The 25481-nt window shown below is 34.6% G+C and overlaps 1 protein-coding gene across 2 annotated transcripts in view; it reads right to left on the bottom strand.

Annotated features, from left to right (window-relative positions):
• LOC147064195 (arylsulfatase J) overlaps nt 1-14392 on the bottom strand; it is a 29175-nt gene extending 14783 nt beyond the window's left edge. The window contains exons 1-2 of one of the 2 annotated variants that reach the window (XM_085959256.1): nt 14224-14392; nt 1233-1386 (exon numbers count right to left, since the gene is read on the bottom strand). In XM_085959256.1, coding sequence (XP_085815382.1) covers nt 1233-1379 — 147 coding nt within the window. In that variant the 5' untranslated portion in view covers nt 1380-1386; nt 14224-14392. Of the gene's footprint in view, nt 1-1232; nt 1387-1524; nt 1770-14223 lie in introns of those variants that run through there. The other variant, XM_085959257.1, reaches the window with a different exon arrangement.
• Between the last annotated feature and the right edge of the window lie 11089 nt (nt 14393-25481).

Genomic DNA, 25481 nt, shown 5'->3' with positions numbered 1-25481 from the left:
GGGACTCGCTGTCATATCGCTTATTTTCTTCTATAAGGTGATTCACCGATCAGGTCCTCACTCCTATTCTGTTAAAGAACTTTACAATTTCCCACCGCCAGGGCACCTTTCAATTCGTCGATATATATATTCGTAATTCGCAGCTGTACTCTGTGACATTCATATTTAGGGCATTGTACTGCTATATGTACAATGTCCTCTAAAACATCACATTCATCGCAGAGCTGCGATTCGCTTCTTCCCATGAGGACATCAAATCTTTTACCCATTGTGTGCCCTGTCCCTCAGTATTAGCTTAAGCTCGTTCCTCTTCAAAGGAGACTCTACAAACCAGGGCACCAACCGTGGTGATGGTAGAATAGACTTGCTCCATTTCCCCTTTTCTAATGATGCCCTATGGTGAAAATCTATCCACATACTTTGGCACATTTTCTTTATAGCTTAATGTGCACTATTTATGTCGGATCTTAACAGCCTACCTCTACCCTTTGCCACTGCTATTCATTGTGTTGGTAACATTGAACACTTATTTGTAAAATTCTAATTAGGTACTTAATGCAGTTAATTACCATTATAAGTGATTGTTAATCTAAATAATTATGGTTCATTTTATAACTCCTCTGTAGACTCATCCATTTCAACTCGTGACTCGAGTATGCGGATACATAGGGCGCTTAAGTATTTAATAGGAATTTGAATCTAATTAACAGGAATTAATATTTAATTAGATGCCCAGGTGCCAGATGCCAAAATAAATAATGTACCTACCTAAGTAGGTATTTATTGTAATTCCTGACCTCAAGATTTCTCTTGTACAAGACAAGAAAAAGATTGTCTTATATGAAATATTATAATGGTTGGTACCTAAACCACATAAATTTCGAATAGGTACATAAAAATGTAAATGTTTATTATATTATTGATTTCACATTACTACTTTCACATTTTGGAGATAACCTATTAATATTAAAATGAATTGACCCTTGATGACTTTGTTAACTCATTTTGAACAAAACAACCTCAATAAATTGTGTTTATTTGATATTGATTTGTTTAATAAATATTAATAGATAGATCATTAATTTATTATCAACACTATAACCAAATAATGTGTTAAGTGTCTAGTTAAGTCGACAGCGAGAAAAATAAATAAACAAAATAATATATAGGTTAGTGGTGACCGATGACAGATGAGTGTTAAAAGGTTAAAACATAATATTGACAGTACATACCAAATCATCGGCCAATATAAAAATGATATTAGGCCGTCCGCTGGATCCGCAATAAGTCTTCAGGACAAATAAACTTAACACCAAGATGACAGTCGTTTGGCAATGTTGCAGTAAACCACAATTATTTTTAAGCCACGGGTTCTTCATTGTAATTCTGAAATTTTAATAAAAAAAAACATGATATTTCTTTACAAAGATGTTTGTTCCCGCGTAAAGTTTGACGTCTCAAAAAGTTGTTGACAAACTTGACAATAAAAAATATTCAAGATGTACCAACATTCAAAAAACTAACCTGTCAAGTGTCAACGGCAAAATGTAAACATTAATTTATATTTTGTAGCCTAGGTACACCGCGAAGAAAATTTCTTGATACAGCATAAAGATGTGTTATAACAGTTTAATATATTCGGGTATAAATAAATAGGTTCGGGGTGCACTTTGTTTGTACATTTTATATGAAAAGCCTATTGCAAATCATTTTATATTGTCGTAGCTTGTTTTAGCCGGTTACGACGGTATTATATCGATTTTTGTACTATTTACGTCCGGTTGAAACCATTGCGCAAACGCACATAAATTTAGTTTACCGCCATATTATTAAACATGGAACAACGAAAATACTAATTTGCAATGTAAAACGTATTGTATTGTAACGTATTGAGCCGGTAAGATTATAAGAACACCTACAATGAATGTTGAATAATCAAAAAAATATCACAAATTGTATGGCTTCGAGCTCCCTCCCGACTAGGAATGTGAAAACAGGTTTTCTCGATAGATACCTACGCTAGGTACTTAATATCATGAAACCGGTACCGTATTTTCTTTTGATACCTGCAAGCATGGCCCCCACAAGGGGGGGGGGGGGGGCTGACAGGGCTCTAGCATGGGGGCCCGGCGTGGCGGATCGTCCAGCCATGTGAGATAAACACAGATACAAATTTGCACTAATATGTAGTAAAACAATAATATGTCGTTGCGCGATGTAATTTTTGATTATTTTCGATATTCAACCATAATTGTGCATAACTTAAAAGTGCATACAAAAAATCGCTAAAAAATACCCTTAATTTTACGTCGAATATCATTTGGAACACGCAACTGTAGATCGTCACACTGCCTTTAACCTTAGCGATAGGTAGGGGGGACGCCAAAGATCCTAGCCTTGAGGCCCGATTCGGGATGTGGGGACCATGCCTGCAAGTATTGATAGTTTTCTTTTGGTTTGATGAAGTAACCATCGCAATTTAATTTAACTTGAAAACGATTAAAATACTTAAGTTTGAATTTTTTTTAAATATGGCTGGGTAACTTTGTTGATTAAAGATAAAATTTAAAAAAAACAGATTAACTGACAGTAGATAGTTTGGACTTGCTTATTAAAAAAAATACTTACTAAAAACCTTATTCTCAACTCTACGTAGGTAGGTAGATTCGTATTATATCTTTTTGAAAAACTATTTTTTTTATTCAACGAATAAGACACAAGATTTCTGAATAAGTATAACATTATATATATAACTTATATTGAATATACCTAAGTACATAATTTGAAAACATCTCATGCATATAGGTATACACTAGAAAACATCATTTTGTAGAAAAAAATACGACACCTGTATCTGCTGGATTCGTGCCAGTAAGTATGCTTTTTCAATTAAGCTACGGGTATCTTAGTTAATTACGACGATTTTGTGGTTGTTACTTTGTTTGTCCTTATTTACCTACATTATAAATTATTGATAAAAAAATAATAGCAATAAAAACGAATTACAAAGAGGAAACAGAATATTTACCTAACCTATGTGTGTATTGTTGTTCGCGCGAAAAATACACTAATTGCGCGAATAGTTAATAATTGACTATAATGATGTCAACCAAAATAATCACAATGTATTGTAAAGTGTCGTGTGATGTCATGATAACATCATGAATACCATGTTAATGTACTTTCACACTGATTCCGCTAACATAATTATGTGACTATGAGACCGTGAACTAATGTTGATGAATAGTCATCAACATGCCATGTCGGGTTTACGTATTTTATCTATGGTCGGATATGGCAGTATTTGATTTCAAAAATCATTTTTTTCCATTATTATATAGGTAACTACGTGCAAGTAAATGTAACAAAGACGAAAGTCATGTTCAACTGCTTTGCGAGCCAAAAAGAGATCCTCACCAATGACACTCAGCTCGAACAGGTGAAAAACTACATCTGTCTGGGACAACAAGACAAGTAGTGTCTATAGATGGATGTATATTTTTGATGAAATTGTTCGCAGAGTAAAGCTAGGCTGGAGTGCTTTTGGCCGCCTGAATAATGTCTTCAAAAGTGACCTTCCACTGTGCCTAAAGCGCAAAGTGTTCAACCAGTGTGTGCTTCCCGTAATCACATATGCGTGTGAAACGTGGACCCTAAGTAAAAGAGAGATCCATAAACTTAAGAGTAGCACAACGTGGTATGGAGAGGTGCATGCTGGGCATATCGCAAAAGCACAAAAAGAAGAATGAGTGGATAAGGAAACAGACAAGGGTTTGCGATGTAATAGAGTTCGTTAAAAACTTCAAATGGACATGGGCTGGAACATAGTTCGAAAAGGGACAATCGTTGGACAAATTTAGTCATCCAGTGGTATCCAAGAGGTACAAAACGTCCGCAAAGTAGATCTAGAGGTCGCTGGATCGATGAAATGATACAGTTCTGCGGAAGTACGTGGCAACGCAACGCACTGGACCGAAAGAAGTGAAATCGGCTTGGAGAGGCCTTCATCCAGCAGTGGATAGATTCAGGCTGATGATGATATTCAGAGCAATGACCCAAAGGGCTATAGTTGTTTTTGTTTAAAAAATGTCTGTCAACCTAACGGGGGACCATAATATGCTTCGATTATGAATGAAAATTGTAAGAATTACGTATTCGTTCGTGTTTGTCATAATACTATGGTCATGAAAGAAGTGGGTAGGTAGGTACGAGGGCACCCTTAGAGGATATTTGATGCGTCCTCAGTCCTCACTGGTGTTGCCAACTTTCGTCGACAAAAATATGCCAGACCAAATAAGAGAAGAAACCATCATATTATATTCTTATAATTTTCATATAAATTTATTCCATGTACAGGTAGGTACCTACAGTAAAAAAAGTTGGTCTAGTAGTAAAGTTATAACTGTTTAGTAGCTAGATTTAAACAGGTGTTAAGTGGGTACATCATACCGGTGTACTGGTCTTAGGGGTCTAAGCTGGAGCCATTTGAGATGAGGCTGAATGAGGATATTCTAACCCGATGACATTACTAATAATGAGGTTTCAAGACGAGCCAATGGGGCATAATAGGCCGAGAAAACTTACAGCTACCATCAAGCATCAAATTGGCATACTTAGATCATATTTTCCGTAATGAGAAGTATTACTATATATCATGCTGCAGGGAAATGTAGAAGGCAGCATGGGCGCAGATATAAGGAGATTGCTCAATGTCCATTGCGTTGATGATCTGATACAAGGTGTACTACAATTATTTAGCCGTCAATCTTCGACAGAGGATGGCACTATAGAGAGTTTTTAAGCTTTTCAACGGTCAAAAAAGTATATCCGTTCCACACAATGCTGCCACCCCTCATATAGTTCTACTGGCAGAAATAGTGTGTATTTTAAATATCGTGACAATAATAATTACTGTTCCTGACTGTCTCTCCAATCTTATTCTTCAAGAGTGAGCGAGGCGCGATGTTATCATTTTATGGTACTATTTGACAGGTCGTGAAAATCGGTTAACCTCAACATGAGTCTCTCCGCGGTGTAATTCGTTTTTATGCCGGCAGGTTCGCCACTATCGCAGGCGCAGATATCGAACAAATCCCAACTGTCGCATGAAAATTCAGAAGCTTCCGAACTTGATTGATGCATGCAACATGTATACAGGTATATTTTCTTGTTACAGCCATGCACGTGTAAACGGGGTATAAGTACCTAATATTATTTTACATATGAACATATTCACTGATTGTTATAGCCTGTAGGCATATAAGTGTGGCGCCGCAGGCGACAATTTTGATTATTTTGTGAATAGTACGATTGCGCGAATTGATATGACGTATTTATTTCGCTATTTACATTCGTCTATCAATGCACGCATTATTTCCATACACACGCGGTAGGTACGGCACTGCCTGCCAGGGCTAAAATAATAGCTTCTGTGATGTAAAATAAAAGTCACGCAGGGGTAGCTATTTATAACATTTGCACGGGGGCGACCAAGCCCCGAAGGATTGGCTTGGTAGTATAATATAGTCAATATTATACTACTTATAAAACAATGTCTTCCGCATTTTCCACACCCACCTGTGTGGGAACCGATGTGTGTCTATTCCGATGATTCCCAAACCAAGATCCCATGAGCATTGTCAGGGATTCGCAAAAGAATGCGAAAAAAATAAAACTGAACACCATTTTGGTAATAGACATGAATTATTGGCTGTGGAGGTTTTACTTTGGGAGCGGAATTTTTGTAGCAGCAAAAAATGAAGGGATTTGGTAATGAATGTCGCCACCTACTACGCACTGTTTATTTTATTTCTGTCAAAGCGCTTAAAACTTATATGCTGACGTTACAATTATTAGGGCATATTATATGTATGGCTACACTATTTATTTATTGGTAAATGTCCACTAATACTTATTCGTTTTCGTTGGTTTACATAATATTACACATAACGTTGGTTCATTTTTTTAAATTCATTAAGCCCTGCCTAACCAAACTATAATAGATAAAAATATTATTCTATCTATAAAATATCCAAAGTTATGTATGATTTAATTGCATAATTTTAAATATTTTATAGAAAGACGAGTATTTTTTGACTATTATCTATTATGGCTTGATTTTTGCAGGGCTTAATTGAAATTTTAAACTAACCATCACTATCTGTAAATTGTAGTCTTATTTCAATGAAAACAAATACGTATGACTGACAAAGTTTAATGTGCACTATATATAACAGCGTACCTCCACCCTTCGCCATTTCATTCAGGTAAGGGTTCCGCGAAACGGTTCAAAGGTTCTGTCAAACAAAAAGATTGGGGAACACTGCAGTACTCTATTCAATCAAATAATCATTTTCTCTTCACGTATTACGTACATATCTCTCACTGCAGGCCACCATGCACGTGCAGAATGTTAATATTATTTTAAATGCCCCGAGGTAACACTTTCCCCTACGAACAACGCATATGCGAAGAAACATTTTTTTTGTTCGAACTGTGTGAATGTTCCAAATAGTTACCTATATAAAGATTGTTTCTACGTATTACATGTTTCGTTAAATTTTCTGTGTAAATCGATTTTTTTACTCTCGATAGTGCGAAATAATTATTACGGAAAATGAACACTTAACTAAAGCTTTTTGGTAAGCGAAACATGCCTAGTTTTTATACAATTGATTAAAGTTTATCACGCGTATGCAACCAGGCAGGTACGCGTGTGTTCGAGGTGCGAAACACCCAGGCGGAAGCATTCACGGGGCGGCAAAAGTCAGAAAAAAACATTTTTTTTTTAAAGTCTAATATAGAACAGTGCCATAGCAGAATAAATTAAAAATTTCTGCAAAAATATAATATACTTTATACAACAAGGGTCGTCAGAAAATTAAATGAATCATATACTTGGATACAACCTAGGGGCGGCAGGTTATATGAAAGTATGGTGAAGCAGGCTAGTATGGTGAAAAAGTATGGTGAGGCGGGCTGGTAATCAATTTGTGGCAAAATTTCCACGTTAACATTATATGATATGGGTACGTTATAATTATTGACCAAAGTAAATTCTCCGTGATGCCCTGCATTTTTTTTTATCGCGTCGCTATTTATCGTAAGTTGTCGGCTATTGTTGGCCTGCTTCATTCAGTTGTATGAGAAAGCCGATTCGTTGTCCCTCTTTTTATTTAATACCTCTATGGATACAACATTTAAAGGGAAAAAACATTTCGTCTTGTATAGGTATGTCAGAGTATGGACCTAATAGGTTGAGCAAGTGGCTGACATGTATTTCTCGTAAAAACAAAATTTGTTAATACAAACCTCCACTCTGTGGAGGCCCATATGATCCTATTAGAATCGGACATGGTCGAAGAAGAAGATAACTATCTTAGAAATCGGGAGCATCAGTTGTTTGTTCTCCCGTGGAGCAGAACTAACCTGCCATTGGTGATGCCAATTATGAGGGCAATAACTCTGTTCAACCAAATCGCTTCGGATATTGATATATTCCACCAACGTGAGGATGATTATAGGTGGACGTTGTTTTATAAATTCTTAAAATAGGGTCCACTTAGCTCATTCGGTGTGCTTCCATGCTTTATAATTCATATTTTTTTTGTTGATAATTCTTCTAACTTTTACTTTACTTTTCATACTGTTTTTGTGATAGGTACTCCATATATTTAATTGTTCTTTACACTGTTTCTTTGTTTTTAAATGTCATGTTGTGAACGTCTTAAATTTATAATCTGTAATGTTCACGGTATGTCAAAATAAATAAATTTGAATAATATGAATATGTTGTTGACTAATTATTTCAACTATTCATTGATATCTTTTATATTTCCACTTTTTTGTGGGGGGCGACAACTAGGTACCTATGGGTTAGCACACGCGCTTTTATAGGCGCGACACTGCAATCAGGCCCGCCATATTAATATAATATGCAGAATGTGTACCTACTTCTACTACCACTGCACGGTTTCACATGTTGTATTAATTTATAAATAATTACAAGATAAAAAGAACTTTTTATAAACCACATTTTTAAATTTTCTGTTGAATCATATAAACTTGACAATTCTATGTATTAATAAATACTTTTTTTTGTACTTGATAGAAATAGGTACTGAATAAATATTATAGAACACTGAAATGTCATTTTGACATTTCATATAGATTTCCATAGTAACGCACGTATATATTAATAATTTAGTTGCTAGGACCCCTTAGCAACCAATAATAGTGAGTAGTAAATATTACTTTTAACGATTTTTCCGAAACATACAAAACAGAATTAACTGTAAATCAGCGCTCGAAATGGAAAAGTTTACGAACCGGAGCGCTCGGAACTTTCTGAAGATATTATACATAGTTATCAAATTTTATGTGTATTTTATCAAGCTCAGATGGTCAAATTATGTGTTCCACGAGACAGAGCGATAATTTTACCGATTTCACGTACCGGAACGGCGCTCCGGTGCGCTCCGATGCATTTCGAGCCCTGCTGTAAATGAATTCAATTCTGCTTAAAGATGGCCAAAAGTATTAAAAGAATGCATTGTCGTCGTGTTCTGATATATTCTAAAAGTTTCAAATGTCTAACTAGTCGGGAAGTTAGTTAAAAATCTTCAACCGTCCAATACAAATTTTGGAGAAACAATAAAAAATTTGTACTGGATACACAAGAATACGAGCTAATAAAAACGTGATAAAATATCCTCCCATCGACCCGCTTTTCAGATAATATGAAAAAATATGTCATTCATCTATAATAAAAAACCATGCACCAAACGCAAAAAATCTGTTTTAGCCAATACGTAGTAAATATTATAGCTAGTATGCATTTAAAATATAAATGTTATACGTACATGTTGACAAAGTAACTTTGCACCATCCTTATACTAACTAACCATTTATTTTATATGTTACACAATGCTGTATCATTTGGTTACATGTAAATTATACGTAAAAAAAAAAACACCGTAGCATAGTTTGCCGTGAGCTTTCTATCGGTCTATACGGTATCTATACGGTCTCCAATTTTATGAGATTCAAAACATTAGGTAATTTAACCTACCGTAACCTAACAAATAATTCAGTATAATATCGGTTATTTTCCAAATTTATTTGCCACTGGCTTAATGTAAACCGACAAGAACCGTGTTTTATTTAGACATGAATTTTATATCAGTACTATACGACCCAAAGAGGTTGGACGGTCTTTAATACACGACCATAATTTCGAAACAATATTTCACGGTAAAGTGTGTGATACGGCGAACTACATACGTGCAAATTTCCGAACACTGTAGATATCATTTATGTAGGTACTTAGATGAAAATTCGATACTAAGACGACCATGTGATTCGAACCTGGGACCCCCGACATTATAAGCCGACGCATTAGTCGCCATCGTGGGCTATCTGTATTTATAATATTAAATAAATCATATAATGATTGGTCCGAGCTTCGTTTGCGTCGTCGTTATTATATTATTATTTATGATCAATGTCTTTATATAACCTTTGTGATTACATCATAAGGTTTCTATTGGCATTGGTAAGTAAAAAAAAGCCCTGCGGCTTCTCAATAAACAATAATAATACATAAGTACTTACCAATATAATTGAAATAAGCAGGTACCTACATACTTATCTACCTATACCAATATTAAATTTACCAACAGATAAAGTACCTATCTCTATTCTATATTATATCCTTAGATTATAGAAAAAATTATATCCTACGTCGTTATCATAGCTTGATTCGATCCTGTTTCTGTGGTAACATTAAAAAAAAATTCGAAACTTGATAGGTAGAAACCATGTAAGTTAATAAATAGAAACATTTATTGATTCGTGCGGTTAACTACCAGTTAAATTTTCAATAAATCGTTTACATAATATTATTACGTGTTTCGACATAAATATAAAACATCTTCAGTTATACAATTAACATGTAAATTAGAAGCATCGAAACTTCTTATTGTAGGTGCCTACTCACTAGCCACCACTACGTTTGAGATGTTGTACCTATAGTATATTTTTACAACATTAAAAAGAATATAATGATTTGACAATTCGTAAGGACACGCGGTGGCGCGTTTAGTGAAGTAGAGGCCCCATGCACTGGCTGAATTTGAGGCCTCTCACGTTAAAAAATGAACAATCTAAATTTATTTTTCCAAATAAATACATGCTTTCGATTTATTACTTCTTATATTAATTACATACTTACCTATTCTTTTCTATTATTGTGTAATTTAACAATTTGATGACTGGTTTGAAGTGTTTGGAGACCCCGTTTAAATTTTTTATGATGAATCCAATGTTATATGAAGGTAGCCGTGGTAAAAAAAACCATTATAAATCTCTTAAAAGCATACATCAGTAGAACGGCAAATAATTTATTTATTATTATTCAACAATAGGTGGAACGTAATTTCGCACTCGTTGCCAATTGGAGAGCGATAGTCGAGCTGGGAGCACGTCAATTTGTTTTGTGTTGGCGTCGGAGGAATATATTTTTAAATCGTGTAAAGATGACTAAAAAACGTTACGCATTTACTCGAAAAAGAAAATATGTCAATGAATTTATTATTATTATTATTAATATAACAATAAACATAACATTAAATGGACGCATGTTGAATTTTTATGACAAATTATGTTTTATTTGTCACGCGTCGTTTGCACAATCTGCGCGTCGCGTAGTCACGATCTTTTTAGACCATGCCTCAGCTGAATAGCCTTAATTGAAGAGGAAACAAGGAAAATTTATTATTCAGTTGGAAAACTTAAAATTTTAAGACTCCCCTGGCAAAACGTAAAATTTCGCGAAAAATAATGTTTTTAATTGTTTGTACAATTATACTCCCACGATGGCCGCACGGCTTAAGCGTCGGACTATAGCGTCGTGGGTCCCAGATTCAAATCCTGGGTCTGGCAACTACACGTATTGTTTTTCAATTTGTGTATGAGTCTGATATGTCTGTGGAGGCCCATATTATGATCCTATTAGGATCGGACATGGTCGAAAGAAAAAAGAAAGTCAAAGTACATCCATGTGCTCCTTTCCCCCACACCATGGGCTTTTGTACAATGTAGGTACGCCCCTGAGAGTAGGTACCTAGTTATAGGATAACAACACCAAAAAAATATTCTGAACCCAATACCACACAAATTATTGAGAAGAAAAAAAAGATTCCATAACGAAATTCAAATCGTACTGACCTCAGAGTATAAAATTAACACTATTATCAGTTATGTTCAGTTAGCTTGTTTACGAACTGACTTTTTTTCCAAATTATGTGTGCGTTGACATAACATAATGTTATCGGGATAGTGATACTGATATGAAATGTGAGTGTATGTTAATAGTTGGTGATCGGATCGCCATTGCATTTTTATCACTGATAGCCAATCTTAAATTCAAATGTAAACATACAAGGGCGCTCACAGAAAAACGGTATGGACAGTTTTAAGTGGGGGGGGGGGGGGGGGTGTTAACACAATATTAATATCAGTAAAGGATATAAAAAGCAAATTATTAATTATCATGGACATCTATGCTATGTCTATTTTGTATTTTAACTTTAATCGAAAACCATAACAAAAACGTTTTTATGCCTCCTGTAAAATTGGATTTGTGTGGATTACGCCCCTTTTCCTTTCCAAAGTCGAATGTATTGAACGAAACGAAACAAAAACACCATGACTGAAAAAAAGTGTGCACTATTTTTATCGGATTGCCCATAGCATACCTCAACTATTATGGTTTGGCTAGGCAGGGTATAATTATTGATTTTTAAATACTAATCTGCAATTTGTATTATTAGTTCAATAAAAACAAATAAGTATATTTGACAAAGTTTAGTGTGCATTATTTATGTCGGATCTTAACACCCCTCGCCACCTACATAGCTATCGAAAGCAATATATTTTATCATTGCGAACACGCGGACGGCGAAATGGCGTCTACGATGCACTATGAATCGAATGACTACTGATTATAGGAACTTGAATTCTGATTCATCTTAATTTTACATATTAGTAAATTCTTTAAATACCTACCTATCTCAATGTTATCTGTCATATTATACAACTTGTTTGTTTATAATAATATTATTATCTACCATATAGTCTAGAATTGAATACAAAATTCAATAAAAAGGATGCTATTCTTATCTATCACACATCCGTTTTAACTATTATTTTAGTTTATATCCTCTTCATAGTTATCATTGCGTCTAATCTCTTTTTTATTCATTACCAACACAAAATCAGCTAGAATATGCGTTATGCACTTAATATACAAACACTCTGTGGAGGCCCATATTATGATCTTATTAGGATCGGATATGGTCGTAAAAAATTCACATAATTCTACACTATATTTTATAGTGGTTCATACACCAATACTGGTCATATTATTAAGTTATTTCCACTTCTCTGTCCTGTGTGGAAGGAATTTAGTATAATTATTTTATTTAATTTAATTTTCTTTATGAGAAACATACTTTCTAATACTTTAATAAAAAGCATAAACAATAATTAAAAAAAAAAACATTTTAAAAAAACTATGTAAAAAAATGTTCCCCATGGTATTAAGGAACCACCACAATATATAATTTGGATGTAAAATTGAATTAAAAAATACTTAAACCATGACGGCTAAAATTATTAAACATGGAACATGCTTTGTCTACTGATTCTCTGAACGCTGGTTGTCCAAATTCGAAAGAAAATAAAATAAATTGCGGGGCGCGGGTATACACGTCATTCCCGAAGCGCCGCTTGCAATCCGACTGGAGAGCGGCCGCGCTACTTTTGTGACTTTATTTTTCGTTACGCCTGTGAGATTTTTCGTAACGAATCCGCCCGGGAGTTCAAGACAAAAGCATGTATCCATGCTAAAATATACATGACGAACTGTACACCGGGAACTGTAACGAAAATTCGCACGAACGCGAACGCATGCGTCACAACCGCGTAGTCTACGAGGAATCATAACATTTTTACCGGACTGGAGACGATGACTTGAAAGGGTCAAAACACACCCTTGGTAACCAATGATGTGACCTGATATACAGTGGCAGTTTAACTTTACGCGGAGTCCCGATGCGCCAGGCGTGCACACTGAAAAATGATTTTGAAAAATTACCCATAATATTTTTTTATTGTTTCTTAATGACAGAAGGGGGGCGGGGTTAACAAAATGTAGATGGTGGCACTGACTACCACATTTACAGCGCCTACTACGTATCGATTCTCGGCGCTTTAACCAAAGAGTATCGCACCTTTTCAAGTACATTCTTCATACCCAGACACTCCACAATTTTAACCTAGTGATAAACATCTAGTTTACCTACGAGTTATTGCGAGTTATCACATCCACAAGTGTCTGTCGAATGCGCAGTAATAATTTTGAGGATCGTTAATGCCCGTTTGTGTCATCCGCGACATCTTGTCTTTCGGACATTCTGCGTCGGAATATAAAAGCAAACATTGGATGCCCCAGATAGTTGAGTGCCACGGGTCTTTAAGTGATCACAGACTTGCGTGTCGTAGAATGCCGAGAGGAGTGGGGCCAACTCGTTGAGAAGGCTATTTGACAGCCAAATCATCCAGTTCACGAACCTCAGTCATGAGGTCCTGGCGAAGAGGAATATGCCATTTACCATTAAGTATTTTGTATTTACTGATTGATTTTGAGGCCCTCGCGATAAAAATAAAATCAATAAATCACATCCTTTAACTAAAAATAATTATTATTGAAAATGACAGTGATAACTGATAACACTGATAACAGTGATAACACCTAATATTTCGTTATTGAGAGTGTTTATCTTATCAGTCGTTTTAATGTTATTTGTAGGGATTTAATTAAGGATTGGCTAATATTTTATACCCACTTAATTTATGATAAATATGCATCTTTTAAAAATTTGGTATAATTTAAAATTTGTATGATTGGTTTGAGCTTTTTCTGTGTTCGAGGTTTCCCTTTAAGTAAATCGTTTGACGAATCGACTGCATCAATTGCGTCAAAGAAAATCGACGCTGGTTTTAATCGATTTATGTATTAAATTATTAGAATTTATAAATTAATAATGGAATTAATGCGAAATTTCACTGAATTCACACTTTTGAATATCACTAAATCATAAACCATACACATTAACAATACTATAAAATTAATATATTATTGTGGCATATGCACTAACTCACTTTTAATAGCAGGTAACAATTTTATTATTGAATGAAATCACTTGTTGATCAGTCTGTGTCGAAATTGATAATTAATTTTAATAATAAGGTGACAATGTCAAACAGAGTGAGGTCAGTTTTCCCGCCAATGCGGCGCAATACCTCTCACGACGAAAACTCGTTTGAAACTGAAACAAAATGAATAAATAAACAAAATATTGCTTGTCGCGGGAACAGAGGTAAACAAACTTTTGAATTTTAAATAAAGAATACAGATCATTTTTCGATAACGTATTGAAAAAGCTTTATGAATTTTTAAACACAAGATTTTTAGTATGGACGATTTCGCATTCGTCTCGCGTCGGTTTGAAAAATATCAACGCGTAGAAAATCAACGTTTGTACAATAGCACCTGTCCAGCCCATCTATTCTATACAAGACTGCTATAGGCCACTACCGAGGGTAGTTTTTAATTTTTTGTATCGAAGTACATATTAGCACTTATTGTAACAATTACAATGATAGTTTTAATTGTTACAATAAGTGATATGTTTTAACAGCACCTCTCTTGGCTGTGTTAAATTTTAGAGCGAGATTGACAGTTTTGATTGTTTAGACGGCGAACTTATTGTAATTGTTACAATAAGTGCTAATACTTCGATACAACAAAATGAAAAACTACCCTCAGTAGCTGCCGATAGCGGCCTGTAGAAGTCTTGTGTATAGAATACATGCGCTGGTTTAGATTTCCCCCTGATTAGCGATTGTTAAAACATCGAGAGTGTCGACAGCTTTAAGTGCATGGGGGTGCACATAACGCGAGATGGCACTTTGCAAAGAGAGCTTGCTTTCCGAATGGGAATGGCTGAAGTAGCAATCAACTCGAAGTGGTATGTATGGAACTCACAACTGCATTCGGTCAAAACCAAAATCCGCCTATTTGATGTTTGCATTTTGACGGTGTTGCTCTACGGTGGCGACTCATGGGACCTTACGAAGGGTCGGGGAAACTGTATACTGAACTCCGAGAATATATATTTGCGGCGGATAACTACTGGATGTGCCGTTTTTTAGGAGTAACGAGGAGATAATATAGTGGATCAAACAGCCTCTCATCATACCGAGAGTGAAGAAGTGGCGTTGGGCATGACTCGGCTACGTGCTATGAATGCCTCAATAGAATTTCAACCTGGTTTGCCTGTTCTTCAAACCAACCGGATTCCGGCGTCCTAGAAGGCCGATAAATATATCCACAGAGTAAACAGAAGAGCTACGTGATGATGATATGATTACTTGGAAATATGCAAGAAGGCTGGCGAGCGACATGGATTCTTAGAGGCATCACGTGGAGCCCATATGTTCTAGCTAATTTGGTAGGCAGACAGACAATGATTCTTTTCAAGCTTCAGATTATTTGTAGCGCTATCTTTATTTCGACGCTTTCAATACAAATTACTTATTATTTGTGATTCTTCATTTAAATTAGTATTATTATTATTGATATTGACACTACAGCCCACTGTGGGCATTGACCACCTCCAATATTGCTTTTCACTATATTCCTCACATTTCCTATGGAACTCCATTTACTTTAGAAACATCAGAATCCTTTTCTACTCTGTTCAACCACCAGAGTGTTGTGGTCTGCCGGCGCGTCGCCGTCCTTCTTCGTCCGTCTTTATTGGTGTTAATCGGTTCAACGATGATGAAAATTCCATCCTATCTATGTGCCCTACCCAGCGAAGTCTTTGAATCTACGAAACTTCAATTTAAGGATGTGTTATACCCTGCGCTCAAACACCACCAGTGGATCATAGGGTACGAAATATTTGTACAATCGCAACTTTGTTTTTTCTGGATAATCGTTTTGATTTAATTTGTATTAGCCGACCTCTAAATGTCCTTTGAAAACATCTGTACAATTCTACTGAAACCTTGAACTTGCCTAATACGTGAAAACTTCCGATTCAAATCCATATTAAGAAGCCATTGGACGATTAATTTGTTAAGCTAACCATTGGAGCGCGGCGACACTTATCACCAGACGACACTACTGATACAAAAGTTGTAGTGTCGCAAGGCTTGTGCGACACATCGGCTCGAGCGCGAAATGTCATTGGCGTCATTGTTATGCCAAGTAGTTAGTACATACCTAATATTGTCTATTGTAATTATGTCGCTTATCTCGGATGTCCCGCTCCAACGACTAGCTTTAATCAATCATGTCAGCGCATCTATTCTATACACAGCACTGCTTTCGGCCGCTATCTATGGTAGGAAAGTACCTATCCAAGTATTAGCACTTATTGTAACAATTACAATAAGTTGGTTGTAATTATCGTTACAATAAGTGCTATGTTTTAACAGCACCTCTCTTGGCTGTGGTAAATTTTAGAGTGAGATAGACAGTTTTGACAGTTTAGATGGCTAACTTATTGTAATTGTTGCAATAAGTGTTAATATGTCGATACTTTCCTACCCTAGATAGCTGCCATAAAGAAACCAGTCTTGTGTATAGAACAGATGCGCAGGAGAGTTCGTCTCATTCTTTCACACCATCGCCGCGTGTCGTTATATTATATTAAATAATTTAAGATAAAACCACAAGGGGTAATTATAATTATTATATGTTCCTATTCTGTATTTTCTTTCTTGACAAACAACTTAAAACCATCAGTCTTTAGTTTACAAACCGAAATATTATTGTAATATGTCTCACACGTAATTCTCATTGTAATATGTCTCGGCCGTATCTAGTGGCTGGCGAATAGGGGACTGCAGGGGCCCTATGTTAGAACTTGCGAGTGCCAGCTGCCCGGTCGACATGACGTCATGTGACGTACTACCGGAGTGATAATAGCATTCGAGAAAATAACGCTACTCAGGCAGTGGCGCTATTCATTGTCACCATACACATATAGGTGTTTCATCGTAATAATATCTATGGGCGCTGGGCGGCATGCCTCGAGCGTGTATTGGCTGACGTCACAATTACGTCATGTCGTCTGGTGCCACACGAGTCGATAGTTAGGAAATCGCGGTGCAGGAGCATAGATGGCGCCAAAATGATGCCAGGAATTTTAAGAATACTCGGTCACTAAGGTCATGTCCACATGGCGCGTTTATACTCGCGCGCATTCCAGGTACATGTGACTTCATTGAGGTGTCCACATGCACTTGCGGTGAGACACGCGCCACGTAGACAAGGCCTAAATTGTTGTAAATGATACATTAAAAAATATATTATCAAACTTCAGTTACTTAAAATATAACAGCGAAACTTATCTTCGTTCCTCCATTGGGCAAGAACGTTTATCTGGCATTGCAATTATCTACGTAGATAACGCTATAACCGAAACACTGAGCTATGATGAGCGTAATTTTAAATTTTAGCGTGATAATATTAATTCTGTATATTTAGTTGAAATGATTCGAAAAATAAAAGCCACTGGCACAAAAATCTTGACTGTGTTGAGTCTGAGGGCCATAGCAAGGTTTTTTGATTAATTGTTATTTTCAGGAATTACGTTTTTAGTGTTTTTGTGTAGTTGTGGGGACGCAAAATATATCCCTTGCATTGGGCGCTTAAAAACCTTGCTACGGCCCCGATCTCAGACAATATAAGTAAAATGACTCTGTCGTACTGTAAATATACTTTGGATTTGTTATTTTTTATCGGCTATTATGACGAGATGTACTGTATATTATTTACCCTACACGTATTCGACAAATTCACGAATTGGGTACAACACCTAAATAGTAAAATTGTCGTGTATTTCAGTTTTTGGTAGATACAAGAAAAAATAGTGAAAATTGTTATAAATAATTACTCCAATATGCGAAATGATTTGCAGCTAATTTAAATAGTAGGTAGTATATGAGTCCGTTTTTACGCTTCACTTGCATAAGATGTTTCATCTAGTTACTAGATTCTAGTAAGTAGATAAGGGTTTCTTAAACGTATGTAAATTCCTTTAACAAAATAGATACAAATCTCTTTAAGGGTCGCAGAGCTGTGTGAAGGTCGAAAATATTAAAAGTAAACTATAATGTTTTATTATTAAATATGGTTTGATAATTGAAAGTGTTTTTAGATGTCTGTAAATATCCAACTGCTGACCGACCGCCGACGAAAGAACATGGACTATCATAAAATCATATTTGGAAGAAATATCATTTTTATCCTAATTAATTTAGCATTTTTAGAATGAAAAAGAATGGACCTTCAGATGATAATACATAAAACTGTCATAATATTATATATCAAGGCAAATAATGAACGCGAAATGTTACAAAATTCACTGAAATGTCGAATATATTTGACTATACCTAATCAGTTAAATTTGATGAAAATTGAAGATCCGTAGTATGCGTGTGTCAACAAAATAATAATTTGAAAAAATGGTGTAACCACGGACATCTGCGCATCTATTATATACACAAGATTGATATCGGCCGCTATTGGCGGCTATCAAGGGTAGTTTATCATATTTATGTATTGAGGTATTATAATTGTTACAATAAGTTAGTCGTCTAAACAGTCAAAACTGTCTATATCGCTCTAAAATTTAGCACAGCTAAGAGAGGTGCTGTCAAAACATAGCACCTATTGTAACAATTACAACTAACTTATTGTAAATATTATTTATAATAGGTGCTTCAATACAAAAATATGATTAACTACCCTCGATAACCGCCGATAGCGGTTGATAGCAGTCATGTGTATAGAATAGATGCGCTGATGTACAACATATGACTTTATTCTCATTTCACGACGATGTTTACAACAATACTCTTTTATGGTATTATACTTTATATAATATGGCCATTAAATATTAATTTCTAAGATTAGAAAAGACCATGTATCATCAATAGGTTTTTTCTACAGAATCTGCAGATTATCTAAATGGAATTCGCAAACATAATTAATTAATTAACATACTTAATTTTCGACCTTCACACAGCACTGTGGCCCTTAAACCACTCAGCGACTAACTGAACTGAGATAGTGTGGTATCGTTTGTGTACCTATTAGTTATAGGTACTTATTTATTGTATTGTCAATTCGTCTGTCTAGTATTTTTCAATAAAACACTATGTTTATTCTACAGAAATCAATATTGATTTTTAAATTGAATTTATTGTTTCTAACAATTAATATCTAATCTCTATAATTGTATGCAACATTCACGCATGATAATAAAATTTTACATATAATATTGTATCTGTAACGGCTTTCGTGATCATGCCGGAAACAGGAAAACAATATTTTGTGTGTTATAATTGTTTTTAATACTTACATACATAATACTTACCTAAGTTCAAAGTATGGTCGAGAGTAGGGAATCCAACACCGGGATCCCGGGCAATTTTTGATACCGATGAATCCCGGGGTAGTAAACATAATCCCGAAACTTTTTTATCGATTTAAACGATTTTTTATCAATCACAATCAATTGGTATGTGCACAAAATCATGATGTTAGAGACATATTGTATGTACATGTCACCGGGGGAATCGCCGGAAGCTCACGAATAATAAATAACGATTTCTAACAAAAACATCAGAAAATTAATAAACTCGTTTATTTAAATGAATTTAGAGAAACAGAAACAGTAGAGCACATTTAAGGTGATACATAATGTTTTAATCGATGTCAAATTCATTAAAATCTAAACTCGATCATATTATCTGGGGAAGTCATAGTATTTATCCTCAATAAAAACGTTATTTAATGCTATTTATTATCTCTCGTATTAAAATAATAGATAATAATCTGAACTTTGAAAATATGTCAGAACAAAAACAACAAAAAATCACTCCTTGCAGATACTATATACCTACTTAATTCGAAATCTTTTTTATTTCAATCAGTTCTAAAATCGCATTTCCACATGACAACTATCAAAAAAAAATGTCCTCCAACCAGTCCTAGGATCCCGGCATCGTTAAATAATATTCCCAAAATCCCGGGATCAAAATTTTGGCTCGGGATTGGATTCCCTAGTCTCGAGTGAGTCTAGTGTTTGCGGCCCGCATCTGTTGAAGTACCTACCTACGCCTTGTGGTAGACAAGGTACAAAATATTATTTTGAGACTCCTTTACTATAAGCTTTGTCCGACTGACTTACCGTATTCAATCAAATCGTTACGGATATTGATGTATTCCACTTGCGCGAGAGTGAGTTTGGTGGAAGTTATGTTACATATGTTTTTAAACAGGGCCTACTTAACTCACTCACTCGCTGCAATGTTATTTAGCAATTAATCATTTTGTCATCATGTGTGTAAAAAAAATTGAATTTGAATCAAACATTTGGGGGCGGTCCGGTGTTCAATGCCTGGGTTCTCGATAGAAAACGTTTTTGTTATTTATAACTGTCGCGCTGGCTATCGATTTGAAATTTCACCAAACAATTTTATTCATCGGTTTCAGATAGAAATATAAAAACACGTTTTTGATAATCATAAAAGTAGGAAAGTTATACATATTCTATATAATTTATGTAAATATATTCATGCCTTATCCTTATCGGTGCTTGCCTTCACTCATGCAGGGGACAAATTAACAAACATCGCGTTTAAACGTATTTATAATGAATTTATTATGATTTGTTTAAAAAAATATGTATGTCTATCTTTATTTATTTTAACTTATTATGAGATGGTAATAATATTTAATTTTATTGTCTATTGATTCGTAAGCAATGATTTATCTTATACATATTAAAAACTTTTTATTTTCTACTTAACGTTCGTTGTTTGAAAACTTTTATTTTTATTGCTTTATGGTTATTTTGTTGTTGGTCGGTTAAAATAATGTAGGCATACTTAGATATTCATAAAATTCAAATATTATTCTAATCTGTTTACATACCTACCAGTTCATTGTTAAAACTGTTTGGAATATAAATTCTCAAGAACGCATCAAAATAAAGTAGGGACTATGGAAACTATGATTATCGAATCAATATAAAATGTACATTAAATCTACTTAATGACTACTAAAATAAAGAACGCGTTCTCGCAAGAATGTAACGATTTCCCGAGTACCAAGACCACGCGACGTCGTCATATTGCATTATTATTTATCAAATTATTTTTTCATTATGTAAGTGATTTCTTAGCCCGTCTAAATACACTGTAATGGCCTTCAATCATTATTAATCTATGTCAACCAATTTAATAATAGTTGGTAATTTTGTCTCATAGCCAGCCGCGTGTCTAAACTTCATAAAAAACATAGCAACACGCTAATTACCTTGGTAAAATCGTTAAATGCACCAACCTAAAAAGTCAAGTAGGTACCTACCTTCACAAAAATGTTGTGCATTCATACCGACCATACATTGGGCATATAAATCTCATTAAAGTATTATTCTTTCATACTGAGGTAAATATTATTATAATGAATGCTCTACGTAGGTAGGTATGGGGAGGCGCGGAGTATTGCAAAGGGAGGCGCGAAAAACGTTTAACCCAAATGTAGCCACAGGTTTGCAGTTTGCAAATGCATAGTTTATAAAGAGCCTTGGGGCCGGGCATAACAGACATCAAAAATTTACTCTAATGGTTAAAAAAACTCACTTCGATTAAAAACTTTGTTTCGAGACTATAAAATATTTTAAATATGTGGTCATGCGTTGTAATTTGATGTGATACCTTATATGATGATTGCTATAGGTACTTAAATGATAACTCCCGTGTATAATTTAGTAAACACTACTTTTGAGCACCACACTGCTCTTAACCTCAGCCTAGCCTGCCTGGAGGCTCGCTTCAGTATGTGGGGCCCATGCTAGAATCCTTTTGTCAATGAACGATGATGAATTTGGATTGACTACTATTGAAAAGGAAAAAAAATATAGAATTATCGTGAGATAATTCATTGAAACAAAAACCCTAATTGAATTTTGATTGAATCGAAGTGAAGAATAATATAATACTTTGTCAAGGAAAGCATTGCAAGTTGTAAGTAAAGTACTGCTACCATTCGTAACATCATATTTATGCGAAACGGGATTTTCTGCATTAGCTGCAATGAAATCCAAATATCGACCCCGTTTAATAGAAAAAGAGCACTTGTGCTGATAAACAAGCACATCCATTGCATGAAAAACAAATTAATTAAAAAATGAATATAATAAACGTAGTCAAATCTTGTTTGTTTTTATTCATTGTTGTATTAAGTAGTAGGGGAGGCGCCAAGATTAGATTTTTTTTTAAAAGAAGGCGTAGTAACATAAAGTTTGGAAACTACTGCATTAACCCATAGTGACAGGTACCTACCCGATAGATATTAAATGACCTATAGGGGAGTCTTTCAACTCTAGACTAGTCTGCTGAATGAATGAGATAATCAGGTTTAGTGAAAGTGAAAAATAAGAGACTTGACTGAAATTAGTACGTAGATGCAATAAGGAACGGTTGTCGACAATATATCGACACGCATTCTGTAGTTTTGCGGACATACTGTTCATCGCGGACCGGACAATCTGATGATACTCATGGTTTTGGGTAGCCTCAAAGGAAAGCGAAGCAGAGGAAGAACATCGACGTGCTTGAGTAACTGAGTGAAGGAGTTTATTGGGAGCAGCCTTCACTCTGCCTTGAGAGTAGCAGATGGCTGTAAGGAGTTGAGAGTAGGGATCCCGAGCTATTTTCGATACCTATGAATCCCGGGATTGATTAACATAATCCCGGGATTTCGGGATTGATTTTTTTATCAATTTTTATGGAAAATAAAATAAAAGCGAAAATATAACAGAAAAAATACTTTTAATAAAAAATAACTACATTAGAAATAAACTGAGTTTAAATGAAGTTTGATTTATAATACCCATGTGTAGGTTGCCGATTCATTTTATTTTTTCACATAAATTATTAAAAATGGAAAGATTGAAAAAAAACAATGCTTCGCACTTTTAACAAAGTAATTCCACCATGATATCATACGTTTTACGGCAGTTTCATATTTGTCTGACTAATTAGATTTATGAAGCGGAAAGGCCATAAGTACCTACGCCATGATTAATTGCATTACTATTTTAAATCTCGCTAATACATTCGCTAAGTCTTTACTATCAGAAACAGCAATCTAATATTAAATTCACATTATTATTAAAATTACAATATTATTTACTCCGTTAAACTGGTGTATTTCTAAGATTGAACGTATACAATATTAACAATACATGTCTTAAATAGTATAAATTATACTAGATTTATTTTTGACCGATTTTATCAATGTTATTTGTAAATATAAAAATTTTATATTAACAATGGAAAAAATGCCAATCTCGGGATTGTCAAATTGTAATCCCGAAATCCCGGGATCAGAATTTTGGCTCGGGATTGGATTCCCTAGTTGAGAGTCTTGGTACAGAAAACGGTTGCATTTAAGGGCCCGCTGAAGAGCCCGCCGTTCAAATATAATTTAGTATAAAAAGGACCTCGGCGTCGTAACTACGTCAATTTAAATCGACCTTTTCGCAAAAATCACTAATCATCGGAGATTTTATTTCAAGAAATATTATTATTATTACTGATAATTTCTGCCGCGCGGAGAATTATTATTATTTTATGAACACCTGCGACATGAAGCCGATCAGAAAACAGGGCTGTCAAAATAATATTAAGCATTCATATTTTTTAAATGTTAATTTCATCATGGTTTTTAATCAAACCTGTGCAAGTACGTACTGATAACTTGGGTGGATTTTGTAGCAAACATACTATTGATATATATACGGGTATATTATTATTATAACCCAATTCAAATTGAACATAGGTTGATACTCAAATACTATTATAGTATGTTTATGATTTCGAGAAAATAATACGATGGTATAATTAATCCATATCAATTATTTGAAAACATTACATTCGCACTTTGCACAAAATTACAAACACATTCGAAGTTTGCCGCACACGTACAGACCACGTGATATTTGTTTACGCAAAATCGTCGCTTTTCAAAATGGCGAATTTGATTACCAGATTTTACTGCGATGAATCAGTATGTTCCTTTTTGTCTTTTTTTATTCGTAGGTTTGTTTACTATGTACACCGAGAAATTTCCATTTATAAACTCGGAAACGATTTTTACAGAAGAGTTTTGGAATATAATGCAACCAAAACTGGAAAAAATTCTATCATGGGTGTTGACTTCCTGAATTAGCTAACCCCAGGTCCATGCCACTACGTGAACCACAGTGGATATTAAGCCATTTCCACACTGGCAACAAGTTGCTGGCAACCTCATTAAATTTTACGATACTTACCATAATTGCTTAAGAAATTTTACAATAATTATCGTAAAATCTAACGAGGTTGCCAGCAAATTAACTTGTTGCCAGTGTGGACCCGGCATTAGATGCACAAAACTTAAATAATATATATTATAAATAAAAATTTAAAATTATAAATATATATTATGATTTATGTCTTCGACAGCCCTGATGAAATAAATGTGAAATATGAGTCGGATCAGTCACAGAGCAAATTTATTAACACAAACAACTTTGACACGACCTTTTTATATTAACTAGTAGACCAGATATTATGGACCACATGTTAAAAAATCATATTTTCAATTCTCAAGGCCATTTCTGTAGAACGTCCTCTTAGAGTTGTCACGATCCTCAACCACAAGGGAACGACCAAAAAGAAATTTACCTATGTAGGTACAGATTATAATCTTCATCAAGACATCGAAGCATCGATAATAATGCTGTCAAATCAACTAAACAAAGTGTAATAATTGTGATTTTATTCACTCATAAGTTACATGTTTCTTTATATTGAATTACATAATAATATTATGTAGGTATTCCTACTTACATACATGTGTACATATTCTTTTAGCGATAACCGATAACACATCAAAACAGGTTTAACCAGATGTTTAAAATGATATAGGTATTGTTAATTCTCGTTCTTTTTGTTTTTATATTGACCACATAGTGCAGGGTTTCTTAACCTTTTTGGGCAGCAACCCATTTTACGGAACCTATTAGTTCCAGTCCAAAATGAAAATAGAGAAATTTATTTTCTTTCAGCTTTCCTTCCGAGGTTTTTTTTCGCTTGAACGATTTTCCTGCTATATTCACCCAGAATCAAAGTGTAGAGTTTTTTTAGCTACAAAGTAAATAGTTCTTCAATACGATCAAATTTTCCGTTCAAATTGAAAATTCCGTCCAGAATTCAAGTCAACTTTTCTAGCTCTTCCGTTCAAAAACTTCCAAACGTTTTAAAAATGTTTGTACAATAATCGCATT

This window comes from Rhyacophila brunnea, unplaced genomic scaffold (assembly GCF_057557595.1).
Source record: "Rhyacophila brunnea isolate RB1 unplaced genomic scaffold, BYU_Rbru_1.0 scaffold_8, whole genome shotgun sequence".
Classification (NCBI taxonomy): Eukaryota; Metazoa; Arthropoda; class Insecta; order Trichoptera; family Rhyacophilidae; genus Rhyacophila; species Rhyacophila brunnea.
Note: the sequence above shows the minus strand (reverse complement) of the source record. Positions and strands in the feature narration are given on the sequence as shown.